This window comes from Cloeon dipterum, chromosome 4 (genome assembly GCF_949628265.1).
Source record: "Cloeon dipterum chromosome 4, ieCloDipt1.1, whole genome shotgun sequence".
NCBI lineage: Eukaryota > Metazoa > Arthropoda > Insecta > Ephemeroptera > Baetidae > Cloeon > Cloeon dipterum.
The window spans coordinates 34273315-34299991 of NC_088789.1; the positions used below are offsets into that span (position 1 = coordinate 34273315).

The window sequence follows — 26677 nt, forward strand, 5'->3', positions numbered from 1 at the left end:
CATAAAAAGATGTAACGCTCGCGTAGGTAGCTGCTGCAAAGAGTCCAGTGCGATTTGCGAGGCAGGAAATAAACAGCAGACAGAAAATAAGGATCGGATGCTGCGGGATTGTGCGGTTCAGGTTCATCAGCCTGCTGAGACAGCCTAAACAGTCGCGTTGCTTGTGGGTGTGGGTAGTGGCCCGCGACGCGATCCGAGAGGAGCGAACAAAGAGCAGCTGCGGGGCTGATATTGAGCGTGAGAGTGTGGCCTTGAATGTGAATTCTTAGCCATGCAGCAGAGAGGAAAAACTATTATAGGCTTGTTCAATTGATGCTACAAGAATATATAAATTAAATTGCGAATGGCATCCGCCAACGTGCTTGCCATCCGCTTTACCAACGCCAAAATGCTCTTGTGCTATTAATCCTCTTTATTTTTGCGATTTCCCAAGCTTGGAAAAATCAGAGCAACAAGTCTTCAAAGTATAATTCCATCCACGAACTCGATAGACCTCAAAAAGGATCGAATCATACATTTTTCCCAGGTGACTCTTAAAAGCTTGCTGATACTTCTCCCCTCTGCTGCTGGCCTTATATGGTAGCCTCACCTTTCCTGGAACCTTTGCCAAAATCGTGTGCAGAGGCATTCTCCTCGCATACACTAACGCTGCGGACGTCTGCTCGAAAACATTTTAATGCTACCATAAAAGTTCAACAGACGTTGCCAAGAAAAAAACACGTTAAACCGTGGACCAGTAAGTTAAGTTGAGTATAGTGCTTAAAATCTGAAGGCTCTGCGTTTGCTTGCATGAATTCTCCTTTTTTTGAGATTATATCGTTGACACTTTGCTAAAAAAAATATAACGAAACAAAATTTTTTTTATTTAATATTTCTGAATTCTTGAATAAAGGATCATCAGCAAACCTTAATTCGAGGAAAAATATGGAAACTTTTTTCTTGCGAGCGTTCAGGGACTATAGTAAAAAACTGCGAGGCAGTTTTCGTGCTTGTCGCACTCAGCATAATATTTTTAATGTCATTCCCTCCCACGAATTGAAAGCTTAATTTCTATGCAGGAGAGGAGGCTATTTTAAGCAGTGCGTCAATGCCTTATTTCCATTATCCTATTCAGACCAGACGAATATATAAATTATGTTAATCTTAAAACCAGATGACACATATGGCGTTCGTCGACAGCTTGCATCCGCCGTCTTGCTACCAGCCGTTACCATAGCAAAAATGCTCTCGTTTGTTTTTTTCTTTATTTTTAAATAAAACAACTTTTTGCGATTTCCCCAGGCTGAGAAAATCCTATTTTATTCCACTCAGGAACTAAATAGCTCTAAAAATACAGCGGATACAAAGTTTCCGGTGATACTTAATCTTGTTGAGTTGAACACACGATGTAAAAACTACAATTTTCCTCTATTCAGCGAACCAACAGCGTTGTAAACAGACCCCTAACCCTAGCCTCTAGGCTGTAACTAAAATTAACTGCATCTTGAAGGGAATAAAGTAGTGCACACAGCAGGCCTACACACTTTGGCCATTTGTTGGCCATGTTGTGTTGATAATACGCCACGGCGGCCAGCGTGCAGCGGCGGCAGGCCAGCAGTGACACGGTTTAAGCTTGTCAAATTGACGATGACCGCGTTTTAACTAGTTTTAAGCTAATCAGCGACAGCATGCTCTGAGACAAACTTTTAGCTAGTCAAGAGCTTAAAACCGTGACGAGTTTAAAGCTTGTTAAAACGCGGTCATCGTCAATTTGACAAGTTTTTTCCTTGTCAAATTGACCCATTTTAGATACGGTGTACCCTCGCGCAATCGCCTCTCAAAGCGGTTTCGCTAGGCAAAACAATTCATCGGTGCAATGGGAAGCTGAAGGTTTGCAATTTTAACATTATGCCAGAACCAGAAGCGAAAAATAAATAGATATTGAGAAATTGGCGAGTAGATTTCATGACATTCGCTGATTGGTCGCTAAATGGTGCGGCAGTTTTTTAGAACAACTGGTCAAGCTGGTTTTTATGCTATATTGCCATAGGAATAAAAAAGTCGTTTCTGTAAATTCCTGCTTTTGCACAAGGCTCAGAGAGACGAGGGGTAAAAATACTATTTACTAATTTTCGCGTGTCTTTTACCTCGAAAATCCTTAAAAATTTTAGACTAAATGAATTTCTTCATATTTATCAAAGTAAAAATTACCGTAGCAAATAATTTCTAATAAATTTACTATGCTTTGCTGTTGATTCTGAGTTTAATTTATTTTAGTACTCTCATTGTCAGTAGCAGAGGATCAAGGAGAGGAGTTGGAATACCTTATAGACGTTACTTTTTTAATATTTACACCGTCCCTTTATTTAAAATAAATCGACAGTACAATGCGAGTGACAACGACCATTTTATTAATTCGCACACGATCTGGCCAACCCACAGACGTTACGCGCCTTAGCCCTTCACAGAAAGGAATCTGTCCGTCGAGGCTGCGAAATTGACCAAAAGACTCTATAATATTAAAAAACAGTGCCGGAAAAACCGCAAAAATAAGTCTGGGGTTCCATATATTTATCTCTGGTCGCACGCCCTGAGGAAGGCGATCGGAATTTTAACAAAAATCCAACCGGCCAAACAGCGGCGCACAACACGAACGCTCCGCCAGAATCGCCGCTTCATTTATCTTACAGCAGATGATATCGCGTGTGTAAATTCTCCTCTTTTGATGAGCGCGCTGCTCACTCAACTCAACCCCACCTCTTCATATTTACCCATCATTTCCCGTCGAAACAAACACTTGGCGCGCAGTCTCGCTCACTCACACACTCACAATCAAAGCCTCGCAATCCGCTCTGTGCCTGCCCTGCTCTTTTAGTTGTTTTTAGTCGGGTCTCGAGACTCTTCTTTAACAAGTGCAGTGCCCAAAAGTGTTTAAAAGTTTAGTGCGTCCTTGACTCCTTGTTGTGCTGTGTGATCGACGTTTAAAGTTTTTGCGGCGAAGAGGTGCATCAAATGGATTGAAAATTACTCACTGGTTGTGAAGCACTTACAAACGGCGTCAGAAGTCACATCTGATACGCTCTGGATCTGGATTTTATTAAGGTTTTTGTACTTTTGCAAAATACATACCAGTATTCAGCTGGAAATCTAAAAATAAAATCAAGTAAAAAGGTTTTTTATAAATCGTTTCGGGTTTTCATTACAAATCCCGCGGTTAATAAGGTCAAAAGAAACTCTCTGAATAAATTTTAGGGTTTCATTTTGTTGCAGATGACATATAATAATCAAAGAAATTGGCTGAACTTGGCGTAATGCTTATTGAAAAAATATTTTAAATTTTACAGCATGAATAATTTGATTGGTCATTGATAAATAAATGCCTTTTTCACAAATACAGCAAAATAATTGATGTCGGGCATTTCGGCTAGGCATTTTGGAATTCTTACAATTAAATGCACAAACACGTATCTCTCAGCTTTCGCCGAAACTGCAAGTAGGATATTTTGAGGCCTAATATGGAAACTTCTCGAGCATTTCAAGGAACGAAAACGTTTTAAAAAGCTTCTAGAGTCAGGAGAGTTGAAAACTTGAAAGATGTAAAATTGTGAAAAAATTTTGAAAGCCGCAAGAATGGAACTTGATAAATAAACCTGTGGATCTCATTCAGCAAAATGACTAAAATAATTCAATTTTTGGTAAATCTGCTTGGTAAAAAGGGCCAATTCGAATCTTTCCTATAACATCACTCAATTTGAGCCTTTAGAGCTTTAAATCTGCCTCAGAATCACAAGTTGTACAAGAATTAATTTTAATGCCTTAAATTTTATTCATTGATGCGTTTTTGTACAAAAATAAGTAAGTTTTTAAATTTATAGCTGACGCATTCGTTCTGTTAAATTAATAACAGATTTCAGGCCAAAATTAAAATTAAATGCTAGAATGTGAGTTTAATAAAAACATTTCAAGAATTCTCCCATTCCAATTACTTGCTTAAAAAAAGAATAGCAGCCACATGGAAGCTGAAACCATCTAGCGTGCGACTGTGCAACTCTCCGAACAAGCAAATATAGGCTGGCCTTGGCAATGTTTATCCTTTCTATCTCGCTGTCGCGCTTCGTCCGCCCGCTGTGTGAGCGTGTGTGGTCCTTTTTGCTCTCCCATTCGACCGCAGCGCACTTTTGCTGCTCGCTGTGTGCCTCCGTGCCTCGTTAGGAGCCTCCAGTCGCAAAAGATGCTTTTATAGATAGAAATAAATCGCCAAAGTCCTCTTTCCGTCCGAAAATGAATAAGAAAAATGTCATTCAATCGACCAGCGAGAATGTGAGCGACACATGGGGGAATTTTTTTTACTGTTTCACTAATTTGCTGATTTTAGAGGATTATTTTGCGGCTCCTCGGGCGTCTTTTCCGCGCATTATGACATAAATTGCGAATGACTGGATGGTGGAAAGGTGGAAGTTGGGCAAGAAATTCTACATATTTTTTTCTATTTTAAAAGTCGCCAAGCTCGTCAAAAACGTCTGGTCAAAAAACTAATTTTGAAACCGGAAAATAACTACAGCTTAAAAAATTGCTAAGATGTGAGCAAAGTTTTTTTTTGTTTTATTATAAATAGAAAATTGCTTTTTCCGTCTTTTAATAAATAAAATTTTAAGGAAACAAGTGGTTATCACTTGCTGCATTTTTTTGCTGGGAGCGAGTCTTCAAGCACCACGAGGATTTTCGAGGCTGACCTTGTCCGACTGAGGGCTGCGTGGACCATTTCAAGAGCCGCATGCATTGTTGTAAAAATTCAACTGCACCCTGATGGTGCCCGACTCGGTCTATGGAACACATAAAATTTGAGCTGCAAGAACTATTCCCTGAGTAGTTTACTTCAGAAGAGGAGAGCTGGAGACGCACGTCAAGGACAGCGCCGCGTGCGTAATGAGGTTCACCCTGAAAGACACAAGGCTGATTTTTACTGTTATGATTTGAGTTGTTCTTCCATTGCTCTGTTGCCCTCGAATGCCATCACAGACTGAGGAAAACCAAAATCAAACCCAAGTCTGAAATTTTTAATGACTTTATTAACAAAATTCGGTGATAAAGAAAAGCATTACAAAATATGTATATTGACTTTGGCATTATAAGAATTGAATAAAATCATTTTCCAGTTATGTTTCCATTTTGGCACTGCTTTGATTGATAACTATCAATTAAATCTCACAGTTCACTCCTCATTTTAAGTACGTAAGGCTTTAATGCTAAATAAGATTAATAACACTGACCCAAAATCACAAACAGGATCTGCACCCGAAACAAAAAATTAACTCCTGGCTGTCACGTGCCGTAAATTAATAAATTAAACACTCACAAATGGTCTGCGTTGCATTGAGTAGCATCCCTTAGTATAGTACGAGTATCTTTTTAATTGAGAATTAAAAACTTGTACCACACGAACTAGTAGTTATTGCTTTAATAGCTCAAATTTTAACATTTTTATCTTTTAACAGTTATGCGTACGTGAGCAATGATTGATTTCCAATGTAATAATTTGTAAGGATCGCATGAGGTAACCAGTTGCAGAAAGTTGTTGTTACTTAAAGTATAACTCTACAGCAAAAAAATATTTTTGAATTTACCCAAAGTTAGAGAAAAGCTTAAATTTTTCCAAATTTGCGAGAAAATCGGCTATTAAGCTCGCATGTTAGTCATATTGCCAGTCTAATCAATATATTGATTTGAAATCATAGTTTATTTCACCAGAAGAGAGATTTAGATCATAAATCACATACCATTAATTGGACAGATCGTGACGAAAGGGATCAAAATTAAGCGAAAAACTCTTTGACAAACTCTATAATTTGTCAAGCAGTTGGGCAATATCTGAACTTTAGTTGTTTGACAGAGACCTGATTTCATTATTGCTCATTCTAGAAGTGGCTTAATTCCAAAAACAACTAACAAAATGAACAACTTGCTAAACCAACAATGCAAAAATATTTTTAATCTTCAGCGGACTGTTAATTGTAAGTTCTACTTAAACTTTTTCACTCAAACAATTATTTTTTAAGTATTTTGGCCTATCACTGCGACTTTAATTAAATTTTAACTGTTTAAAAATACTTTAAACACGATTAAAACATTCCACAAGAGCTAATATAATATAATAATGCATGCATGATGTCGATCTGTTGGGCAGGTCGCGGGCGCATCGAATGCGACTTCTGGCCCCCTTTGTAAGTGCTTCCAAGTATGTAGTGTGCTATCGTCTGTGGAATAGCCTGTCACCGAATCTGTGCATGAACCAGAACTCTAGTGCATTCAAACAAAAAGTGAGGCAAATTTTCCTTGCCAAATACTGAACTTACTGCTGACTGATTTTCTTATTTCCCTCTGTTATAAAAAAACAAAAAAAAATGTTTTGTATATTTATCTGCTGTGTTCTGAATGTGGGGAGGTGTGGAGCATAGTTGCTCTGCTGATCGGCAATAAAATCACTTTTGAATCTAATATTGATATAAAAATTTAAAATTGTTTTCGGCAAAATGTTACAAATTTTAATATCCTTAACGAACTTCTTTTGCTTTTCCAAAACAAAAAATGTATAGATAGAAAAATATATAATTTATCACCTATATAGGAACAGGAAACGAGTGACAGGCAACTGTGACCCGCGGCAACTGTGCCCTAAGTTAAAATGGTGGGAAGAGAAGGAGTGTGGCATCAGGGTTTCGTCTTTAGGAAGGGTCTCTCGAGGGTGGTTGTGGCCTAAAAGCACTGCTACTTTAAATAAAAATAAATTTGCTTACAATATCGTTGATTTCCTGCTTAATTCGCATCGTATATATTTAAAATGTGTGTTGATATCAAGATAATAACATGCGGCAATCGAGTCTGCTCTTAGTTAATTAAATTCTGAAAATTTTACTTAGGGCACAATTGCCACGAGTCACAAGTTGCCGTTCACTCGCTTCAACTGTGACACAGAGACGAGCTTGCAACGCAGCACCCTCCGATCGAGGGTGTTCAGCCCTTGCACATATTTAGGCTGTGCATCAAAAGGGGGCGCGCTGCTTCACAATTAAAAAAGTCGCTCGCAGGTCAAACTTTTCCTTTGCAGCCGACCGCTTTTCTGTGTGTTTGACAATAAAGCATTGACTGGTGCGATGCTGGGGGTGCGTGAAAAATCAAGAAGTGAACAGACATCCTCCTTGCTCGGGGTTAACGCACTAGAGAAATTATTTTATAACGTTGTTTAGTTCACTCGCTATCAAAAAAATAATTTTGTACTCATCACTGGTAGTAATAAAAAAATTAAAATAAATTATTCTCTTTTCGAATAATTACGTGTCTGATTTAATCTTAAGCCAATGAACTAAACAACGTTATAATTTCTTTATTTATAGCTGTTTCGATAAATTTAAGAATGTGAAACGGTCAATGCCTAGATAATTCCATTATATATTTTTACTCTCTGAAGTATTAACTCGATATAAATGTTTTTTATGGAAAACATGCCTGCACGGCAAAATAAAAAAATCTTTGCAATAAAATAATAGCATATGCGGCAATGTCCTTATTTTGCAAAATATGGTTATTGCTATCTGCGAAAAAGATTGACCGGACATCGCACACTTATTGCAATGGAAAATAATGGAATCACTCGGCTTCTCAATCTCAATAGCCATGCAGCAGCTGCGAGAAGCGAGCACACACACCGCTCGCATCAGCCGCTGCAATGGGTCCGTGTCTATAATTAATTATTTTTCCGATTAAGCTCGCGAAGATTTCGACCAGAGGAACATTTTTGGAAAGAACGAAAAATTGTCTTTAACTAGGTGGTAATTTAGATCCAGAGCGTTGATTATGCCAAGAGGGCAGCGGCTGACCTTGACCTCTTGAGGGCTTTAAAATACATTAAGTCCAAACTACTCGTGAAATCGTACATAAACTGACCTCAATGGTGTCAATCCGTCTATTCGTTGCAAAATTATAAAGTCCAAAAGCTGCACGTCTTTGTAACGTTTTTAGTACATTTTAAATTCATTTAAATTCAACCAACAACTGAGGGGGAAAATCAACGGTTGAACAAACTTCCAGAATTTTTGAGCTGCGTGCAGTATTTTGCATTAGCTATTGCATCAACAAAAACGACTAATTAAATACACATACTGTAAATTATAAAATTGAAGTTTAAGTCTAGATCGTTGCTTTTTTCGGCAAACTCGTAATGAACTTTTGTAAATAGAATTGTGATTTTTATCTTGTGTAAAATAATCATTGCTTTAACTGTACGAGGGAGCGAAATAATGAGAAAAAATGAAATTTTATACCGACTTTGGTCTTCTCGTACAAGCCCGCGTCGATTCATTCAAGAGTGCGCGGCCGGATTTTATTTTGCGCCAGATCGATCTATTTTATTTTCGGTTCTAATTGGCACAAACGCTTTGGTCTTGCAAAAATATATTTCAATTCTTACTTTAAAAATTAATTGGTCATGAACAATTTTGCGCTAAACTTATTATTAACCGAGATATTAATTAAAAACACCAATTTTACAATATTTAAAATATTTAATCAACTAAAAATATGACAGTTGTGTAACTAGTAAAAATAGATTGCCTTCATTGATCTGGAAATTACCAATGTCAAAAGAAAATTTTGATCTAAATATTTCCATTTTTTATTTTTTATTTAAACTTCGAACGCAAGAATATCAGTGCCTTTCTGCTATTTTTACGGTTCAGATGTCGCCATTCCACTGCGTTTTACAAATATAAATAAATGTATACTCAATTATCGTTTCGTTTGATAGCTTACTTTATAAAAACGATTTTAATTTAAAATACTGGTGTACGGCACAAATTTTCCCACGCTCTTGATATTCGATTTTTGTGGATGAGAATCCAAGAACGGTTCTTTCGTGATTTTTCACGCAACCCCAGCAACCCCAGTCAATGCATTATTGTCAAAGCACACAAAAGCGATCGGCTGCAAAGGAAAAGTTTGACCTGCGAGCGACTCTTTCAATTGTGAAGCAGCGCGTCCCCTTTTGATGCACAGCCTAAATATGTGCACGAGCTAAACACCCTCGGAGGGTGCTGCGTTGCAAGCTCGTCTCTGTGTCACAGTTGAAGCGAGTGAACGGCAACTTGTGACTCGCGGCAATCGTGCCCAAAGTAAATTTTTCAGAATTTAATTAACTAAGAGCAGACTCGATTGCCGCTTGTTATTATCTTGATATCAACACACATTTTAAATATATACGATGCGAATTAAGCAGGAAATCAACGATATTGTAAGCAAATTTATTTATTTAAAGTAGCATTATATTTAGGCCACAACCACCCTCGAAAGACCCTCCCTAAAGACGAAACCCTGATGCCACACTCCTCCTCTTCCCACCATTTTAACTTAGGGCACAGTTGCCGCGGGTCACAGTTGCAGCACCCTGCGACCGATTATTTGACTAGAAACCGTTTATAAAACCGATTATTGGCCTCTGAATTTCCGACTATAATAATCGATTATTTCTCTGCCAAACCAACCCGTTGGCTCGCATTGTTAAGGAATTCTCAGGAGCAATGGGAGGTATTTGAGCAGTTGGGAGATCTAATACTGGCTACCCAATGTCAGAAATGGCAAAAAGTGGTTAGTTTAGTGACTCGAATTGCTCAAATTGCTCAACGGGCTGGTAGGCGCACCGGCGCCGACTCGCTACTTGCTGGTTTGCACCTTTCCAGCATGCGTGATTTGGCTTCACGGGACAAAATGTCTAGCGTTTCAATACAGTCCTCGGTGCGGAGGCAAGTGGCCCTTGAGTGGGCTGGGTCCCTGTGCGGCCTTGTGCGCCCATTCAATCCGTTCGAGGTGTTATTGGGACCAGGGTTTCAGCATTCGTGCTAGTGCAGCGCACGCCCTTCCCGGTCCTCCGGTCCTCGGACAGGGATAAAAAGAGCAAAAAAAATCGACTATTTTTGCACATCCCTAGCAATTAGTGTTCGAAGCCGCCAACAGATGGTGACACCTTTCCTAATAAATTTAATTTTAAGGCACTTCCGCTACGATTTCAGACTAAATTCTGCCACTGCGCATTCTTCACTTAATATTAATATACGGTGGCGCCATCTGTTGGCGGCTTCGAACACAGACGATTTATAAAAATGGTTTGTAGACTCTTGAGCCCATTAAACTGTGTCATTTGAAGACTTGTTGACGTTTCGCCACTGCTGCGTGCACGTGCAATAAAAAATCTTTTTCCTAAAATGAAACAAAAGACAACAAAAATGAGAAGAGTTATCAAAATCGAAGAGTTAATCAGGTGTTCTCTGGTTGCTGATATTTCTTCAGCGTGTGATGGCTTTTCGAAGGGGCCTTGCTGGTATTGAATGAGCAGATCCTTGGGGCACCAACCTAAATTTAATAAATTTGAAGTTACTTTAAAAATTTAATATCAAATATTATTTTACTTGAATTACTGAGGCATTTGACGCTGAAAGTGAAGGAGCCAGCTTTGGTTTTGTTGTGTTGGACGGAGCAATTGCACACCACCCTAATGTCTATTGAAGCGATCTTTGGAAAACTTGTGCACTGTGTTCCGCTGCTTGTCGCGTTATATTTGCAAAAGTCGTATTTCAGTTCCTTTGCTGCAAAATTAGACGGGTTATATCAGTTGAAAACATTTTCATGGGAAAATGTAAATTATACAGGTTAAATGAGAAAAGCTTATCACAAAGAATAGCGACATCTATAGGTTACAAACTGAGTTTACGCGAGTGTGAGCGGGAACCGCTACAATCTCAAATTTCATTGACACAAGCTTTAGAGAGAATAATATTGAATTGGGAAGGGGCATATGTAGGGATGAGCATAACCGATTATTTATTTCTGTATTAGATTATAGGAAGGAATTACGATGCGCAGTATTTTCCTATATTATGAATTTTATTAAAGCTGTTGTAGTTGGCTGCGGGTGAGGACTGCGACTTGTGGACATAGGACGACATCGGAAATTAGTAGTCTTGGCTGCGTGGCTGAATGTGTGTAGTGGTAGTGAGGCTCAGAGAGTGGGACGGAATAAAGACTCGGGACGTGTCCGAGTGGGTTCGCCAGGGACTTCGGTGAAGCGGGGCGCAGCATCCGAAGTGTGGTACCGCTTAAGCCCAGGGGTGCGATCGACAACATCGGGGACGGAAGCTACATCGTCTCGCTGCGATGGCGATCTTTACGTCTTACAGGGTCCTCGTCCAGTTTGTCCTCAGGGTTGGTCCGGTCGTCTAGGCTGCTGCAGGAATTCTCTCTCTTTTGAATTGTGTCGCGTCGGTTTATATATGCTCGTCAAACAATGTGATTTGTCTGTTGTGTGAATTTGTGTGTTGCAGAATGGTCATTGTTTGACGGAATGTAGGTACCCTACAAGATCATCAATAAATGATGATAACTACTATGACATTATTCCCGAAAGGTTAAAATTTGATTCATTAGTTAATTTTGTAACAATTGTGTTACATATAACTAATCTAACTTTTAAACTTTTCCCGCACGAATTGGGAGAGTGCGTGAGGGAGCATGCGTGAGGCGTGAATAAAAGTTAGTAAGGAGTAAGTCAACAAGCAAAGAGTGCATGTGTTTGATTACTTCTCCTGAACCTACAATTTAGTATACAGTTACAAAGAGCAACAAGTACAACTACAACATCTTATTAAATTGTTTGTTTGTTTATTCTCACATTTAGTCATAATGCAGAAAATCTTACCAGAAAACCTCAAAATTGTCCAATTTATCGCATGTTATTGCATCCTCTACTCTTATTAATTTTCTAAAAATAGTTGATATTTACTAACAATTGGCGCCGATCAGCAGTTGCCAGTTGTCCTCGGTCTTGTTTTCAAACTCAACGGAAGCACAATTTGACCACGAAAAGGCGGTGATAAGTAGGAGAACAGTCAGGATTTCGTGGAGTGCTCTATGTACCATTTTTATGAAGAAATCAATCTGAAAGTCGGAAAAAAATGTCAATATCATAGAGAAGATAATTTTTTTCATGACAAATTTTGCAAACAACTTTTGTATCATAGAAAGTGGGTGTTGGGTTGTCATATTTTCCTAGAATGAAATGCTACTCTAAATTAATACATTGGCTATTCCCCTTAAACAATACATTCTAACGTAATTAGCATTATTTTGAAGTTGATATGTCATGAATTATTTTGTATGCAGGGGAGATTGTAAAACATATTTCAGTTGGAATTATTCATTATTCATAACCGCAACTGCTATATAAAAGGAAGTCGCAAACCACCACATTATCACATGAATTCAAACCAAGCACACATCCTGCTTCCTCTGCGTTTCGGCCTGCAAATATCTGGTTTCAAGATAAATAATTCTCTTTTTTTCTCGGTGATTCCTCAACTTTTTGAGTAAATGATGTCGCCTTTAAAAACAAATCGTTTCTTCATCAGTGATCCGACAAATACAGCCCCTCCTGGAATACTTCGTTATGCAGCAGAGAGCAGAGGAGACTATTGTATATACGCCCTTTTTGCATGTTCCATATTGAGATCAATCGAATTGTATACAAACTATGTAAATACTAAAACCAGATGGCGCATGGCTGACGTCTGACGCTATTAATACCAAAACGTAAACATGCGCTAGCTAGTGGTCTATTTTTTCTACCCTTTCAAGACCATAATTATAGTAACGCAACCCAGACCCGCTCGAACCCGATTTTTTCAATTCATCTGATTGCATTGCCTCGACCCGATATTCAGGGCCCTCGGTCTCTGATTGAAGAATGTGCAATTGCAATGCATTGGAATTTATTTTCTGAGAGCGTAAGAGGACGAGAATGAGAGTTATTTCCTGGTTTGAGCCATGATTCGATTTTTTAAATTACCCGCCCCCGGTAGACTAACACGGAACCCGGCCAAACCAAAAATTTCCTGGTACCGCCGGGTTTACCCGAGTATTTTCGGACACCACAAAATACCCCGACCGGCGCAATGTAAAAACACCCCTCACAAAGTAGGTCCTTGGCAGCCAAAATAGCTTTAAGATCCCCTTTCTGAACCTCCGCCACGCAAAATACTCGGGTAAACCCGGCGGTACCAGGAAATTTTTGGTTTGGCCGGGTGCGGGTTTAGTCTACCGGGGGCGGGTAATTTAAAAAATCGAATCATGGCTCAAACCAGGATATAACTCTCATTGGCCGTCTAACTGTCGAAGGAATTAGTATTAATTATTCTGAGGGACAGCGAAGGATTTGATGACTCACTGACTCATCAACACGAGCGGAATTTTATTTTTAGCTCCTGTGGCATGCGAGCTGTAAAGTAAGAGGACGGCGGCGGCGAGCACGCTTTTAATCACATTTTCTGGTGTCGCTGTGTGGCAGAAAGTCTTAAATCATCTTTTTTTAGAGTTGATTTTAGGGTGATATCTTGAAAATAACATGCGATAAAAAATTTAGATAATTATGCGGATATCACTCAGAGTGATCACTATTTATAGGTTTCAACCACGAATTTAGTCACATAGTATGTCGTACCCGGTCCCGTGAGTATGTGACGCAAACGGTATCCATGGAAACCAGCGGCAATTTTTGCGATGGAAGTCGCAGTTTATAAAATAGTACCCGGCAGGCAGCCAAAAACTGGCGACTGCGTGTGGTTCAAAATTTGAACAAAAAAGGCGGCGATACTCGGAGCGTTCGCTCAGACCTCTATACTTACCAGTCAAGTGAAGCAAATTTTAAAAGGATTTACGGCGTTTTATATAGAGGGCTCTAAAACTGGCGCAAAATAAATGTCTAAAAACTTGATATATATTTGATATTTTAATTAAAAGTTGACCTATCGACTTCCTAACAATAAATTTTAACTAAATTAATTATTATCATCAGCTCTTGCTTAAAATCAGCAATCACAGTTAGACATCTGAGCCAGCCGACTCAGCCGGTCCTAGAGAGAGGAACCGGGATGGGTTTTTGGTCCCGTGCCTGTCCCATTTTTTTCTCTCGGGTTCGTCCCTGTTCGTTCTTAACCTTGTCCCTGTTTAGTCCTGTCCCCCCCCCTGAAAACCTTAAAAAATTCGTAAATTTTTAAAGTTTTACTTAACTTTAAATATTAGCTATTATTTGTCGGTAAATAACAATTTTATGTAAATTGTTAACCTCGCAGGAGTGCTTTCTTTTAAAAACAGGTCGGCGGAGACAGTGAAATTTTCCTCGTCCTGCATGGTCGCGGTAAAATTGCGCATCGCTTAATGTGAGGGTGGCGGTGGCGCCGCCGGCTGCTGATCCGCAGGTGGACATGGAAAATTAGCAATGTTAAGGCTTAAGCGTAAATTAGAACCGCTATAAGCGCGGGGCCAGAGGGCGCCGACATGCGGATCAGCGTCTCCCGGCGCCACCTTTCACGACACTCAACAAACACCCAAATTTTATTTGTCGCTAATTGATTGTTGCCCTTTTCTTGCAACAAGCAAATTCGCGTTCGGTTGTTGAAAGTTGTGCAAACCTTCCGCTACCATAAAGTATATTGCTTCGCAAAGACCTGCATTTTTTTCCGGAAAGCCTACTGCATAACAAAAAAACTATTTTTTGCGAGATTTTCTGCAATATTTTGCGCATTTTTATGGAATATAAAAAATTATCATGTTTCATGTTTGATGACCAATAATAGGAATTTTACAAAATCAGTATAAAAGTCAATGTTAATGGGTTCGCCAATTTTGCAGTGCGTAAAAATGCATCACTGAAAACCATTGAAAGCCATTTATAATTGTTAGAGTCACTTACGTTCCAATAAAACCACATCATAAATCATTGTTAGACAGCAGTTAAATGGCGGTGTATAATTTCTACTTTTCCATTTGATAAAATACAGAGAATTCAAAGATAATAACGTAATTTATATAAAGGAGATTAATTTATCAATCAGTTTGCTAATATTTGGAGAAACTGGACTATTTATTTGAGTTTAGAAGTTGCTGAGAATATTCAGTCGCGCGCTCTTGCCAGGCCAGCAAGACGCAGATATTTTATTCTAAGGATTTCGGACTGCTCACAAGCAGTGAGGCAATTAATATTTCTAAAGTCTCGTAATTATTCCAACTCGTTGCCGCGCCTGAGCAGCCGAGTTGGTAATAATTATGACCGATTGTTGGCACTATTAATCAGCCGAGTTAAATAATATAGTTCAGTGGATCACAGTTTAAGGAGAGCAATTTTATTGTTGGTAGAATAATTACAGAGAGCAAATATAATAATAAGCGAATTAGTAATATTGAGGAGAGGCTTTTGAGAACGGCTTGGCCCAGCAGCAGATAGAGAGAAGTATCGGCGCGGCGGCGGCGGCGGCGCAGGTCTGCTCGGCACGTCGGACAGCCCTCCCGGCTCTGCGTGGACCGTAAGTTACAGGGAACAGCCAGGCATAACATTTTTCGTGGTGTTACAGAGAGAAAGGTTACCACAGTACAAATCACAGAAAACCCCGCAAAAAACAGATTTTTATGCAATTTCGCACTTTTTTATGGGAGATAAAAAATTCTCATGATGGATAACCGAAAATAGGAATTTTTACAAAATCAGCATAAAATCCACTGATGGTTTGACCAATAGACTAAACATTTAATTCTTTAATCATCATAACTTTCCAAAATTTCAGCTTTTTACGGCGCGAAATATGGCTTTTTTGGGGTTAAATTTGGAAAAAAGGCGGCAAACCCCAAAACTGTTGGTATTGCCAGCTGATTTTTTGTACATAACGAAATTGACGAACCCCGTGACTTATGAAAAACGATTTCCCACTTAATTCACTTCTTTTATCTGAAAATTTCATTGCTCCTATTCTTATAATAAATTTAAAATTTGATCATTTGAAAGGAAAAACACAGATGCATTAAAAAAATCTTCATAAACCTTACTTTTGACGTCTATTTTGTACCATAAAACGCAACTTATTAAGGCCCGGATAGCCCATCGGGCGAATCGGGCAATGCCCGTGGGCCGCGGCCCAAGTGGGCCGCCGGGCCGGACTGGCCGCCCGCCGACACTTGATTAGCTCAATTCCTTAAAATAGCTCGTCTCGTTGTGCGCTCCGCCATCACGCTACACAAACACCCAGACTGAAAATTTCAGCGTTGTGTTCTTTTTGGTTTTGAGAAATTCTTCCAAATTTTCAAAAAAAAGTACCATACATTCGATTCATCAGGTTCTTTGCAACTCTAAATCTCGGGTTTTAACCATCAGAATTGCAAAAAAATACCCACCGTTCGGCTCGTCTCGACATCCACTAACCAGCAAAAGTATTTGGGGGTGCTTACCCTCATCCCCTTTCAACCCCATTGCTACAATTCCGATAAAAAATATTTTAGGATGCTTCCTTTGGGCTTAAAAATACTTTAAATTATCCAAATCTCCTTCTTAATTACCACCTTGTCCCTTATTTGAAATAAGAACAAATAATATTTTAAATTAAGTGCAAAATTAATGCAAAAATCCAAAGCTTAAAATTTTGAATGGTAATTTTTTCAACCTTTCCCTTTTGACATAATCTAAAGTTTTTTTATTTATATATCTGTTGACACATAATTTCTAATTTATTAAATTACATTTATATATACCAAACGGAAAAAGATACACATCTACAAACTTAAATATCCTTAAAAAATATTCAAATAAAAACAAAATGCTCAAAAATTCGGAAAAACACTATAATAAAAGTTGTTTGCACTGCTGTTTGTTTTTATGGAAAATTGCAGTTTTTGCGACCCTGAGAAACCCCCATTAGGTTGTGCAGTTGTCTGTTTTTTTCCGGAAATTCATAAATTTAATGTTTTTTTTTCGAAATATGAATTTTTTACGTTTATTTAAAACAAATCGTTTTTTATATACGATTTTGAAATTTAGAAAAATTGTTCAAAAGATGTCCAATGACTAAGGCGATCTATGCAAATTATTTCTTGGTGATAATTTTTTCCACTTAAAAAAAACGTAAAAATTAGGGTTGCAATTTTTCAAATTTCATTATCTTTGCAACCCCAAATTTTGAGTTCTTTTTAACCATCAGAATTGCATAAACTTCCCATAATTGGACTCGTCTCCAGGGTTGCAATGCCCAAAAACCGCACAAATAGAGTATTTGTTGCAATGCAGTGTTTTCCCGGGAAAATACGGAATTTTGGAATCTCTGTAGTTACAACGTGTTACAATTAAGTTTTGAGTTGCGAATTTTGAGTTATGCAGTCTTAAAAAGCACGTGAGCCGGCTCTAAGCCAGCCGCCAGCCGCGCCGACGGAATTTTGCTAGCCAGCCGCCGATGTCTGTATTGACGGCTTGGAGCCGGAAAGCCAGCCGCCGATCAAAATGTGGGCGGCTCAGATGTCTATAATCACACTCACAGTATATTATGCAGAGGAAGCGCTCAAACACAGTCACTCACTCTAGTGGCGTATCCGCTTCCGTTTTCCCAAAGCAGAAATTTCGTATATCATTCGCACGTCCTCTTCATGAGCAGCGCTTGCTCCCTTGCCGCCACTCCAAAGCGTGCCAAAGGTATTTTGCCGCGAGAGAAGCGCGGTCTCCCTTTTGAGCGTTTCTCAGCGCCTGCTCTCTCTCTCTCTCCCTCTCTCTCTCTTAAAAATTAACTAAAATTTCTTTTTCTTCGTATCGTGGAGCAAAAACTTCGGTAGCAATTCGCGTGTTAATTTTTAATCAATTTTTGCGCTTTCCTGTTCATTGCTCATATTTTAATAAGAAGCAAAAGAAAAACCTTTCGCAAGGATTTTTTTTTGTAAATTTTGCGTATACTGTTACTAATGAAATTTTGTGATTTGGAGATGGTCGCACCGTTAAACATGCGTATATATTGCCCTCAACTTCCATCCAATATTTAAATAATGTTGCCAATTTCAAAATTCAACAAAAACCTACTTTATAGGATAGTGTTCGGCCTTTCTGTACTTTTTGTGACGCATCGCAAGCACAAGAAAAGCTAGAGTGGAGTTGGTGGATGCTGGTCATCCCCTTTTTCGCCAGAAATTCCCATTTTGTTTATAGCCTCAATTCAAAATACTAATAACAGAACCAAAAAGAAGAGGTAAATAAAGAAATAATATGGCTTATTTGCCAATTGTATACGAGAAACGGCGGTTCTTGGGTTATGTAGGCGCGAGTTGGGGCAGATCAGGTTCAAAAGTGGGTCAACCTTCTGCATTGGCCGTGACAGTCACGCGGCTGAATGAATGGGCCGTGAGTAGTAGTAGCAGCAGCCAAGCCACACACAAAAGACAAACGAACCCAGAACACGGGACGAGAAAAGGAAAAGCAATAGGAACAAAGCAATTTGGAACGCAGAGGGTTATTATTTATTCGAACACACAGAAAAAATCAGTCTCTATATAATATACTTCCTTACATTATTGATTTTATTTTTAAATACAATTTTGCCATCAACTTTTGCTTTTAATGCAGTGAAACCTCAAACGGCGAAACAGCGGCGTAAATACCGCCTGTGGTTAAATTATTTTTTTTCAATAAAGTTCCGTATATAAGTGAACCAATTATACTGTATACGTATTTGTTCTGTAAAATTTCATTTATCGTCATTGCTATTCAATAATCAATTCTGACATTTTATATTTCAACAAAATAAAATCTGTATATTTGTATGAAAATACAATAACAACAATTATGGCCAAGTCAATGGTACATAAAAACTAACTGAATATGGACCAAGAGGAGAGAAAAACACCAGCTGAGTGAGAATGACTCAGTTTGCTATAAATATAAGCAACAGCCAAGGCACACGCCTTATATGACCAGACGCGAGGAGAAGGAAATTGGTATTTTTGCGTATAAATTAAGAATATTACTTGACGATCTTTTTATAAGATCTTGAAAGTTTCTGGTCCCACAGTTTCTGCCTACACCATAAATAATCAAGTTTTTTCATTGTATTTGAGCCACATGCTTTGAGAAAATCATTAATTTTTAGTATGCATACTATTAATGAATACAATATCATTAATAGTTAAATTGATGTCTGTTGTTCACACCCATTAATCAGGTTAAATATACCAACATTTTAAGTGTGAGGTGTTCGGACAAAAGACGGATTTGTATCCTGAAAAACGGCCAACTCTTCAGCTGTTTGATCAGCTTCACGATGATGTTTTGACGAAGACCCTTTGACGAAGACCCGCTGACGCTTTTTCTGGTTGCAATTAATATGCATTTGGTCTCGGCATTTGACTAACAATCCTATTACAATGATCAAACAAACGTTGACGAAAAGGGACGAGATCATAATGATAGTAGTTACTGAAATTCCTTCAGCCTCCGGTGGCTTCTCGAAGGAGCCTTGCTGGTAGTGAAGGTCCAGATTCTTAGGGCACCAACCTAATTAAAAAAAACTATAGAATTTATTTAAAAACTGTATTTTTAAATTATTTACTTGCATTGCTGTTGCAATTAACGCTGAAAGTGAAGGCGCCAGCTTCGGTTTCGTTGTGTTGCACGGAGCAATCGCACACCTCGCTAATATTTACCGAGGCGACCTTTGGAAAATTTTTGCACTGTGTTCCACCGCTTGACCCGTTATACTTGCAAAAGTCGTATTTCAGTTCTTTTGCTGCAACATTTAATGTATTATCTATCAAGTTCAACACATTCTTTTCGTGGGCCAAATCGAGCTCAAATTTAAAAGAAAATAAAAAAGAATAGTATTGAATTGGACGGGGGGGGGGGGGGGGGGTGCTGGTTCGCACCTTTCCAGCATCACGGGACGAATGTTTAGCGTTTCATTGCGGAGGCAAAAGTGGCCCTTGAGTGGGCAGGGGCCCTGCTTGCGGCTCTTATCCGTTTGCGGTGTTATTTAGACCCGGGTTTCAGCATTCGTGCTAGTGCAGTGCGCGCCCTTCCCTACCCTCGGACAGGGAAAAGCGAAAAATAATAATTTGCTGAAATAGTTGATATTTACTAACAGTTGGCGCCGATCAGCAGTTGCCAGTTGTCCACGGTCTTGTTTTCAAACTCAATGGAAGCACAATTCGACCACGAAAAGGCGGTGATAAGTAGGAGAAATCTCAACAGGAAATTTATTTCATGGCCAGCTCTTTTTACCATTTTTATGAACATATTCTTCTGAAAATCGGAAATATATTTTTTATTAATTCAAAGATGGAAAATGATATATAGTTAGTCTGAAAAAGAAAATGGCAAGCAAATTGTAATAGAAAGTATTGGCACTGTTTTCTTCGCATTTTCGGCATTTTCCTAGAATTAAATGCTGCTCAAATAATAAAGGAATGTTAATTTTAAATTAATATATAAAGCTCTGCATTATTTAAAAGGCTATTTTCGGTGTGTCCTGGCGGAGAGGGGAGAAAAATGAGTAGACCGGCTCGTTTGCCTTTAAAATTAAGAAATCTAGCGATTTTGTTTGAAACTCATACAAAATCACGTAGATTAAGTGTCATGAAAATTGAGTTTAGTGTTTTTTCCTTCGTTGGAACTCTTCCGAACATTATATTATGCCTTCAGTATATCACTTTGTATTATGTAAATATGGGAGTAACCCGTTTGTGAGATAAGAACCTGCTGCGGAGTGTTTTGGGGCTCATGAGAAAGAGCAAAATCGAATTACAGTGTTATATATACCTGCATCAAGTTGGAGCTTTGCAGAACCTTCCTCTTCGTCGCAGCACACTAAAAAAATTGTTTTCAAACGCAGTGTTAACTGCTGTGTATGACCTTCACATAAATTTAAATTTGTTAGCAGTTTCAACTAGAGGCTGACAATGAGTTGCGAGTTTTCACACCACCGCACAGAAGGCGCGCAACTGCACTCCAGCAAAGTTTCGCTGGACGATATTCTGTCATAAGAAGTGGTGCGCCACATCCGCCCCCGGAGCCTTCGAGGCAGCTTTCACCGGGCAGGACCAGCAGATGGAGTACACTACGAGCAGTAAGAATGACAGTTTTATTTTCAAAGTCTCGTCCGCGTTAACATTAATTTGAGTAGCGTAATTTATGGCTTATTTTGCGATCGAAATTAATAAAGCGAGCGCTCAGCAAGATTCTTAGATTTTATTGACAACATTGCGTTTATCGAACCCTCGGAAACTGAAATCCGGCATAGTGACCTTATAATATTATTTTTTATGCTGAGAATTCAAATTTAATCAAAATATCGAATAGATCTAGATATTTTTGTAATAGGTAAACTTTAAATATTTTTAGGCTTTACAATTTTTGCATGAATGCAAAGATCAAACTTAAGCGCGCAGCGCTGTAGCGATTTATTTATTTATCTTCACTGCTCGCTCTGCGACTGGAGGCTCCTAACGAGGCACGGAGGCGCACACCAAACCAGCGTTAAAAAGGGATAGTAGAGCACAATGAACCCGCGAGAACGCGAGCCAGTGAAGAAAAGGGAGAGACTGGGTTAGCGTGTCACGCACTCACACAGCCAACGAAGCGCGACGGGGGAGAGAAAAGAAATAATTCAAAGGCGCAGCTATTTTTTGCTTCTTCAGAGCTGCCAGACCACACGCAGATGGCTTCAGCATTCGGAGTGCCTGCTTTTTATTTTTTGCAGTGATTGATAGAAGTGCGCGCAGGATTATTCGTGAAAATCTTTTATCGTAAAAACAAGAGCTTTTGCAATAAATTATTATTCTTTATTCTAGTCAAATTAAATAACAAACAAATAAATAAATAATAATAAAATAAATTTAACAAGAGCAATAACAGGAAAAAATCGCAGTGAGGACGTGAGGAGGGAGGACTGGGGCCCTGAATTTGTCCAGGCGACATTTCTCGACTTGGCCTCTTTTGCAGGCCCATCGGGTTATGTTTAAACAAAGAATAATTAATCAGAAAATTATACACAAAAAGACTTCAAAGCAATTAAGGGGGAACAGCACCCAATTCTATTTTTTAAAATTTTTGCCTGTACTTTTAATCATTTTGGTCATCACGTTTTTAAAGCGAAGCAAAGGCATGTTGATACTTCCGTTTTGACGCCGTAACAGTAATTTTGCCAATTCTAGATGGTTTCTCTTCACAGCAAGTTGAAAAGCGGTTTGACCGCAATTTGTTTGCAAATTGACGTCGGCTCCGTGGTCGAGCAGCAATTGAACCATCAATTTATTGTTTTTATTTGTGGCGATGTGCAGAGCGGTCCATCCATTTTTATTCTGCACATTTACGTCAGCGCCGTTTTCTAGCAATTTTTTTGTTAGTTCTGGAAATCCCATTAAAGTGGTGATGTGCAATGCCGTCCATCCATCTTGTCTCTGCAAATTTACGTCTGCGTGGTTGTCGAGCAGCTTTTGCACCATTTCGTGAAGACCTTTTTCCGCGGCGAAATGCAGGGCCGACCATCCAATCCGATTTTGCAAATTGACCTCTGCACCGTGGTCTATTAGATTTTGCAGCAATGCAGGATTGCGTCTTCTTGCGACGAGGTGCAGGGGGGTCATTCCGACTACGTTTTCAAAATTCAGGTCTGCACCTTTGTCGAGAAGCTTTTCAAACAATTTAGGAACTGGATTATCTGAAGCTACGATGGACAGAGCTGTACGCCCGTATTTGTCACACAAATTCACGTCGGCACCGTGGTCGAGCAGCATTTCAACAATCTCTGGTACTTGATTATATCTAGCAGCGTAATGCAGAGCAGTCCATCCTTTTTTGTCTTTTAAATCGACCTCGGTGCCTGATTTGAGCAAATCGCCGACGAGCTCCAAATGACCGTACTGTGCAGCGCAATGCAGACAAGTTTTCCCTCTGTCATCCACCTTCGTAGGATCACTTTTCAGCATCAAATAGAAGTCGAGACAAACGTGATCCGTTTCCGACCAATAATCTGGCTCTTTTCGTGGCACCAAACCCTCACGATTGGTATATTCTTGCTTTAGTACTAGCTCCCACGTTTTTATAACATTCTCCACTTCAAAAGGATATTTTCTCACGTGTTCCTTTTTTCGCGTCAGGTCGTTCCTTTTGGAAAAAATGTTTTTTTCCCATTCTGGATTAGGAAATTCAGACGTCGTGTTACTGTTGCTGGACTTACCGATGATAATTTCCGGAACTTCGTTCTTAAGGGGGCTTGATTCTTGATGTTTTCGCGGAGATTGGCCAGTATTAGACCTTTTGAAGAATATCTGCCTCCCTCCTAGTACTATGAAGATGAAAAACGCACTTGTTGAAAAAGCAAGCAAACAGTTGAATATTAAAACATCAACATGAATCGTGTCTGCTGATTCCTTGGTGGAGCCTTGCTCATAGATTAGGCTCAGTTTCTTTGGACACGAACCTATAAAAATTTAGAACAAAATTAAAAGACTCAAAATAATTGTCGAATATAAGTTTTACTTGAGGTATTTTCGCAGCTGACGCTAAAACGGAAAAAGCCGCCTGCTTTTTCAATGTCAGTGGTCCTTTGTATGGAGCATCTGCACTTTTCATCCATTTCTATCGAAGCTACTTTTGGAAAATTTTTGCAGCGAACGCCAGTGGAAGAGGCGTTGTACTGGCAGAAGTCATACAAGAATTCATTATCTGCAAGATGACAAATCAATTGGTTAACTGCATCAAATTACGGTCAACTAATTAAAGCGACGACACGGTTGGAAAAAAAATTCACATTCAATGAGGAAATGAGAGAGCAATGTTTTTTTTGTGATTTTAGTAAACGGAAATTTTGTCAAATTCAAATTTAACTCACCATTCGCTCCTATCATGAATTTCCAATGGTTGACTGATGTATCTTGAAACTCAATGGAAGCCCCGTCTGAGTAAGGAATGGTCGCGAGGATGAGTAAAATAAATGTGAACTTTGTTTTTCCAAGTCTCCTAAAAGTCTCCATTCCATTTTTCTATAGATTTCTTCCTTGATGAGAATATTTTCTGAAACAAATAATGGATTTGCTTATTAACATTTGCTCTTTTGGATTAAATACATTTTAATTTGTATAAAAATGTTTTTTTGCGTTCGGCTCAGCACACCGAATCTTAAAAGTTTGCAGGCCAACAGCTAAACTAAGAATATTTTGCATGGAAGTATATAGTTCATTGAGTGGGAATTGCAACAGTTTGTCCCTACAAAATGCGCAAAATTGATTTTAGGACTGAAGAACAGTTGATTAAACGGTTCACACCCACATGATTCTGTTTCCTGTTTCCTGTTTGCTCTCCATATCTTTCCAACAATGTGCAATTTTTTAGGTGCAGCGCACCTTTGTGATTTCCTCTTACGTATGTTTAATGCGACCCTCCTTGTACTCAAAGAGAAGAGTAGAAGGCATTTATTGTTGGATATTATTTTGGAAGAGCAATTTATCGGTAGAGCGCATATGTATTTGCTGTGTTTGACGACTGCATAATTTTCTCTGAAAAGTTTGGACCATGTGAGTCATTTGACTGCAGATAAACGTCTTGCTCTCTTCACAATTATTGCCTTCCTCGTCACTCTTTGGGTTCAGGGAGGGGCGCATTGAACAAACGTAAGAGGAAATAACAAAGGTGCGCTTAAGAGGAAACATATTCCTTAAAATTGGGATTTTACTGAGACGATCCTTAAACTTGCAAGCTTTGGGGCTGATTTTTCTCAAAAATTTAAATGGCGACCCGGGGAGTTTTCAGCCTTTTCCTCTTTTTTAGATAAAGGTTGGTGTGAGCGAGCTCGACACGCGCATGCTGCACCTGCGCTAGCAGCAGCACGAGCTGTGTGCTGTGTCATTCAGCCATCGCAGCAGCAATCGAGCATGCGAGTGCGAGGTTTGTGAGTGATATATATATATATATATATATATAACCAGAGTGCTCCTAAATTTTATTGTTTCGGTGTGGTTGAACCTTCATAGATTTAACGGTTTGTTGTGAAATTTGCAGTGAATCGCCGCGCACTGCGTTTGTTTGTTTCAAGTGTAAACCGTACGTGTTTGAGCCCGAATTTAAGTGAGATTTTCTCACCTCTGACTTGCAGTGAAGCATTTTTAATTGAATAATTGTTTAAAAATAATATTTTTGTTTGTTTTTGAAACGTGCTAAAAAGGGAATTTTCAAGTAGTTTTTTAGAAATAATAAATAAAAGATTGGCTCTAGAGAATCTGGAATTTTACATTATTTAATAACTGATCTAAACTTATTGTTAAGTGCGGATTGTTGATGGAAAGGCACTTTATTAATAGCCATTTTATAATTGTTTTAAAACCTGCTCAGCTCATGCCAACTTCTGCTAATTATAATTATAATTAAGCTCACCGGGTGTCAATACAGCAGCCACTAGAAAGATGTGCTGGTGCGAGCCTCTCACCTCCTTAGATTAAAACTCAAGGGAAAGGATCATGACTTTTGTTTTAAACTATGGCATTTCCTGAGTATACGGTGAAAATGGAATAGAAGCGTGGACGAAAAGAAAGAGTGCGCAGGATAGAACGAAAATTTGGATTAAAAACCGAAATGCACTTACTTGGGCCAAAGTTTGCAGTTTTTATGCACCTTACATGAGCTCCTCCGCTCAGTTTTGAAACCTGCCGAATGATCAGTACTCGGCTCTTTAAGAGCGGTTGTACCTGAACGTGGGCCCGGTTAACGGTAAAAGACGATTTCACATGTTGTGAATGTTTATTCGCAGCACTTAACTGTCCCCCCATTTGGTAGTTTGGTTTTTTAAATAAAAGGCATGAATGTCAATAAAGTTTTGATTATTCAATTTAGATAATTTAATGCTAAATTTAGCTAATTTAGCTAATTTTGTCAACAATCAAACTTTAGCGCTATTTATTTCTAAAGCAGAGCACAATGAACCCAAAGAGCGTAAGGAGAGTAGATACAAGGAGGCGACATTCGGCATTAGAGCTGATACCCTCCCATGAAGGTATCAGCTCTGATACCGAACGCCGCCTCCTAATATCTACTCTCCTTGCAAGAGCGTTTGCCACAGCAGAGAAAGCACAAGGGAAAAAGAAAAATTCCACGCCAGCATATTTGCTTCTTCAAAGAGTTGCAAAACCGCACGCAAGATGGCTCCTGCTTTCATTGTGGCTGCTATTTTATTTTCTTCTTAATTAATTAATTGGTGCGTATGCACAGGATGATTCGTGAAAATCTTTTATCGGTTTCGCATTTTCAGCATTTTTTACTTTTGGACTAAAAGCTGTTATTCTTTTAATAGAACAGAGATGCATCATTATAAAATTAAAGAACTGACTAATGTTGTTCAAAATACATTAACAAAAGGCATCATAAAAATAAATTCCTTTTAATAATGATACTTTCTGAACGAGACAGATCTCATTTTTGACTCAAATGGTGTGTGGGTGTTTTGTTTGAGTAATTCTAATTAACTCTTTTAACCCCGCAAAATTAAATTGCTTTAATCATTTTGGTGAATATTCTCTCAGGTTTCATTGTCGCGTAACCTTTCAACTAATTAACAAGGTATATTTAATTTTAACGTACCTTTGAAGTGCTCGTGAAGTTGGTTTTCGCTCTCAGGCTGTACTTGCAATTTTGGCAGAAGCTGGAAGGCATTTTTGAGCATTTTAATATTTGACTTTTTTAGAGTGCCTGACACTTCTTTCTGTTTGACAAGAAGAATTCATTTAAAAAGCATGAAGGATATTAATCAAATTATTCACGCCATAAACTATAAAATTTGTATGGTCATTACAAAAGTCTAGCCAGATCCTAATGTCA

The 26677-nt window shown here is 38.7% G+C and overlaps 2 protein-coding genes and 1 long non-coding RNA gene across 9 annotated transcripts; all 3 read right to left on the reverse strand.

Moving 5' to 3' along the window:
- Nucleotides 1-5028: 5028 nt before the first annotated feature.
- Nucleotides 5029-17548, reverse strand: LOC135942627 (uncharacterized). 4 transcript variants are annotated; one of them, XR_010575106.1, is made up of 4 exons: nucleotides 17412-17548; nucleotides 11808-17354; nucleotides 10434-10610; nucleotides 5029-10377 (listed from the first exon to the last, which is right to left on the reverse strand). It is a non-coding gene; the product is annotated as an uncharacterized LOC135942627 (long non-coding RNA). The 4 variants fall into 4 exon arrangements; XR_010575108.1 differs by having other exon boundaries at nucleotides 11808-11958; nucleotides 17412-17522; XR_010575107.1 differs by having other exon boundaries at nucleotides 11808-11958; nucleotides 17371-17516.
- A 734-nt stretch (nucleotides 17549-18282) lies between these two features.
- LOC135942625 (uncharacterized) lies at nucleotides 18283-20743 on the reverse strand. Of its 3 annotated transcripts, XM_065488840.1 has the most exons (5): nucleotides 20630-20743; nucleotides 19954-20113; nucleotides 19425-19601; nucleotides 19293-19369; nucleotides 18283-19231 (listed from the first exon to the last, which is right to left on the reverse strand). In XM_065488840.1, exons 1-5 carry the CDS (start codon nucleotides 20633-20635, stop codon nucleotides 19223-19225), a joined length of 429 nt encoding a protein of 142 aa, XP_065344912.1. In that variant the 5' UTR covers nucleotides 20636-20743; the 3' UTR covers nucleotides 18283-19222. The 3 variants fall into 3 exon arrangements, 2 of the variants coding, with proteins under 2 accessions (XP_065344912.1, XP_065344911.1); XM_065488839.1 differs by having other exon boundaries at nucleotides 18284-19369; XR_010575104.1 differs by lacking the exon at nucleotides 19954-20113 and having other exon boundaries at nucleotides 18284-19369; nucleotides 20630-20734.
- An 886-nt stretch (nucleotides 20744-21629) lies between these two features.
- LOC135942624 (ankyrin-3-like) lies at nucleotides 21630-26586 on the reverse strand. 2 transcript variants are annotated; one of them, XM_065488838.1, is made up of 4 exons: nucleotides 26441-26586; nucleotides 23703-23884; nucleotides 23351-23536; nucleotides 21630-23291 (listed from the first exon to the last, which is right to left on the reverse strand). In XM_065488838.1, exons 2-4 carry the CDS (start codon nucleotides 23842-23844, stop codon nucleotides 21904-21906), a joined length of 1716 nt encoding a protein of 571 aa, XP_065344910.1. In that variant the 5' UTR covers nucleotides 23845-23884; nucleotides 26441-26586; the 3' UTR covers nucleotides 21630-21903. The 2 variants fall into 2 exon arrangements, with proteins under 2 accessions (XP_065344910.1, XP_065344909.1); XM_065488837.1 differs by lacking the exon at nucleotides 26441-26586 and adding an exon at nucleotides 25449-25793.
- Nucleotides 26587-26677: the final 91 nt, after the last annotated feature.

What these genes read in the sequence shown, in the direction of transcription:
- LOC135942625 (XM_065488839.1), bottom strand. An exon ending in ACTGCTGATCGGCGCCAACT is followed by an intron (nt 19,602 to 19,953) that starts GTTAGTAAATAT and finishes TAAATGTTGCAG; the next exon opens with CAAAAGAACTGAAATACGAC. An exon ending in TAATTGCAACAGCAATGCAA is followed by an intron (nt 19,370 to 19,424) that starts GTAAATAATTTA and finishes TTTTTTAATTAG; the next exon opens with GTTGGTGCCCTAAGAATCTG.
- LOC135942624 (XM_065488838.1), bottom strand. Translation starts at nt 23,844, where the DNA reads ATGGAGACTTTTAGGAGACTTGGAAAAACAAAGTTCACATTTATTTTA. An exon ending in ATTCATGATAGGAGCGAATG is followed by an intron (nt 23,537 to 23,702) that starts GTGAGTTAAATT and finishes GTCATCTTGCAG; the next exon opens with ATAATGAATTCTTGTATGAC. An exon ending in CAGCTGCGAAAATACCTCAA is followed by an intron (nt 23,292 to 23,350) that starts GTAAAACTTATA and finishes AAATTTTTATAG; the next exon opens with GTTCGTGTCCAAAGAAACTG.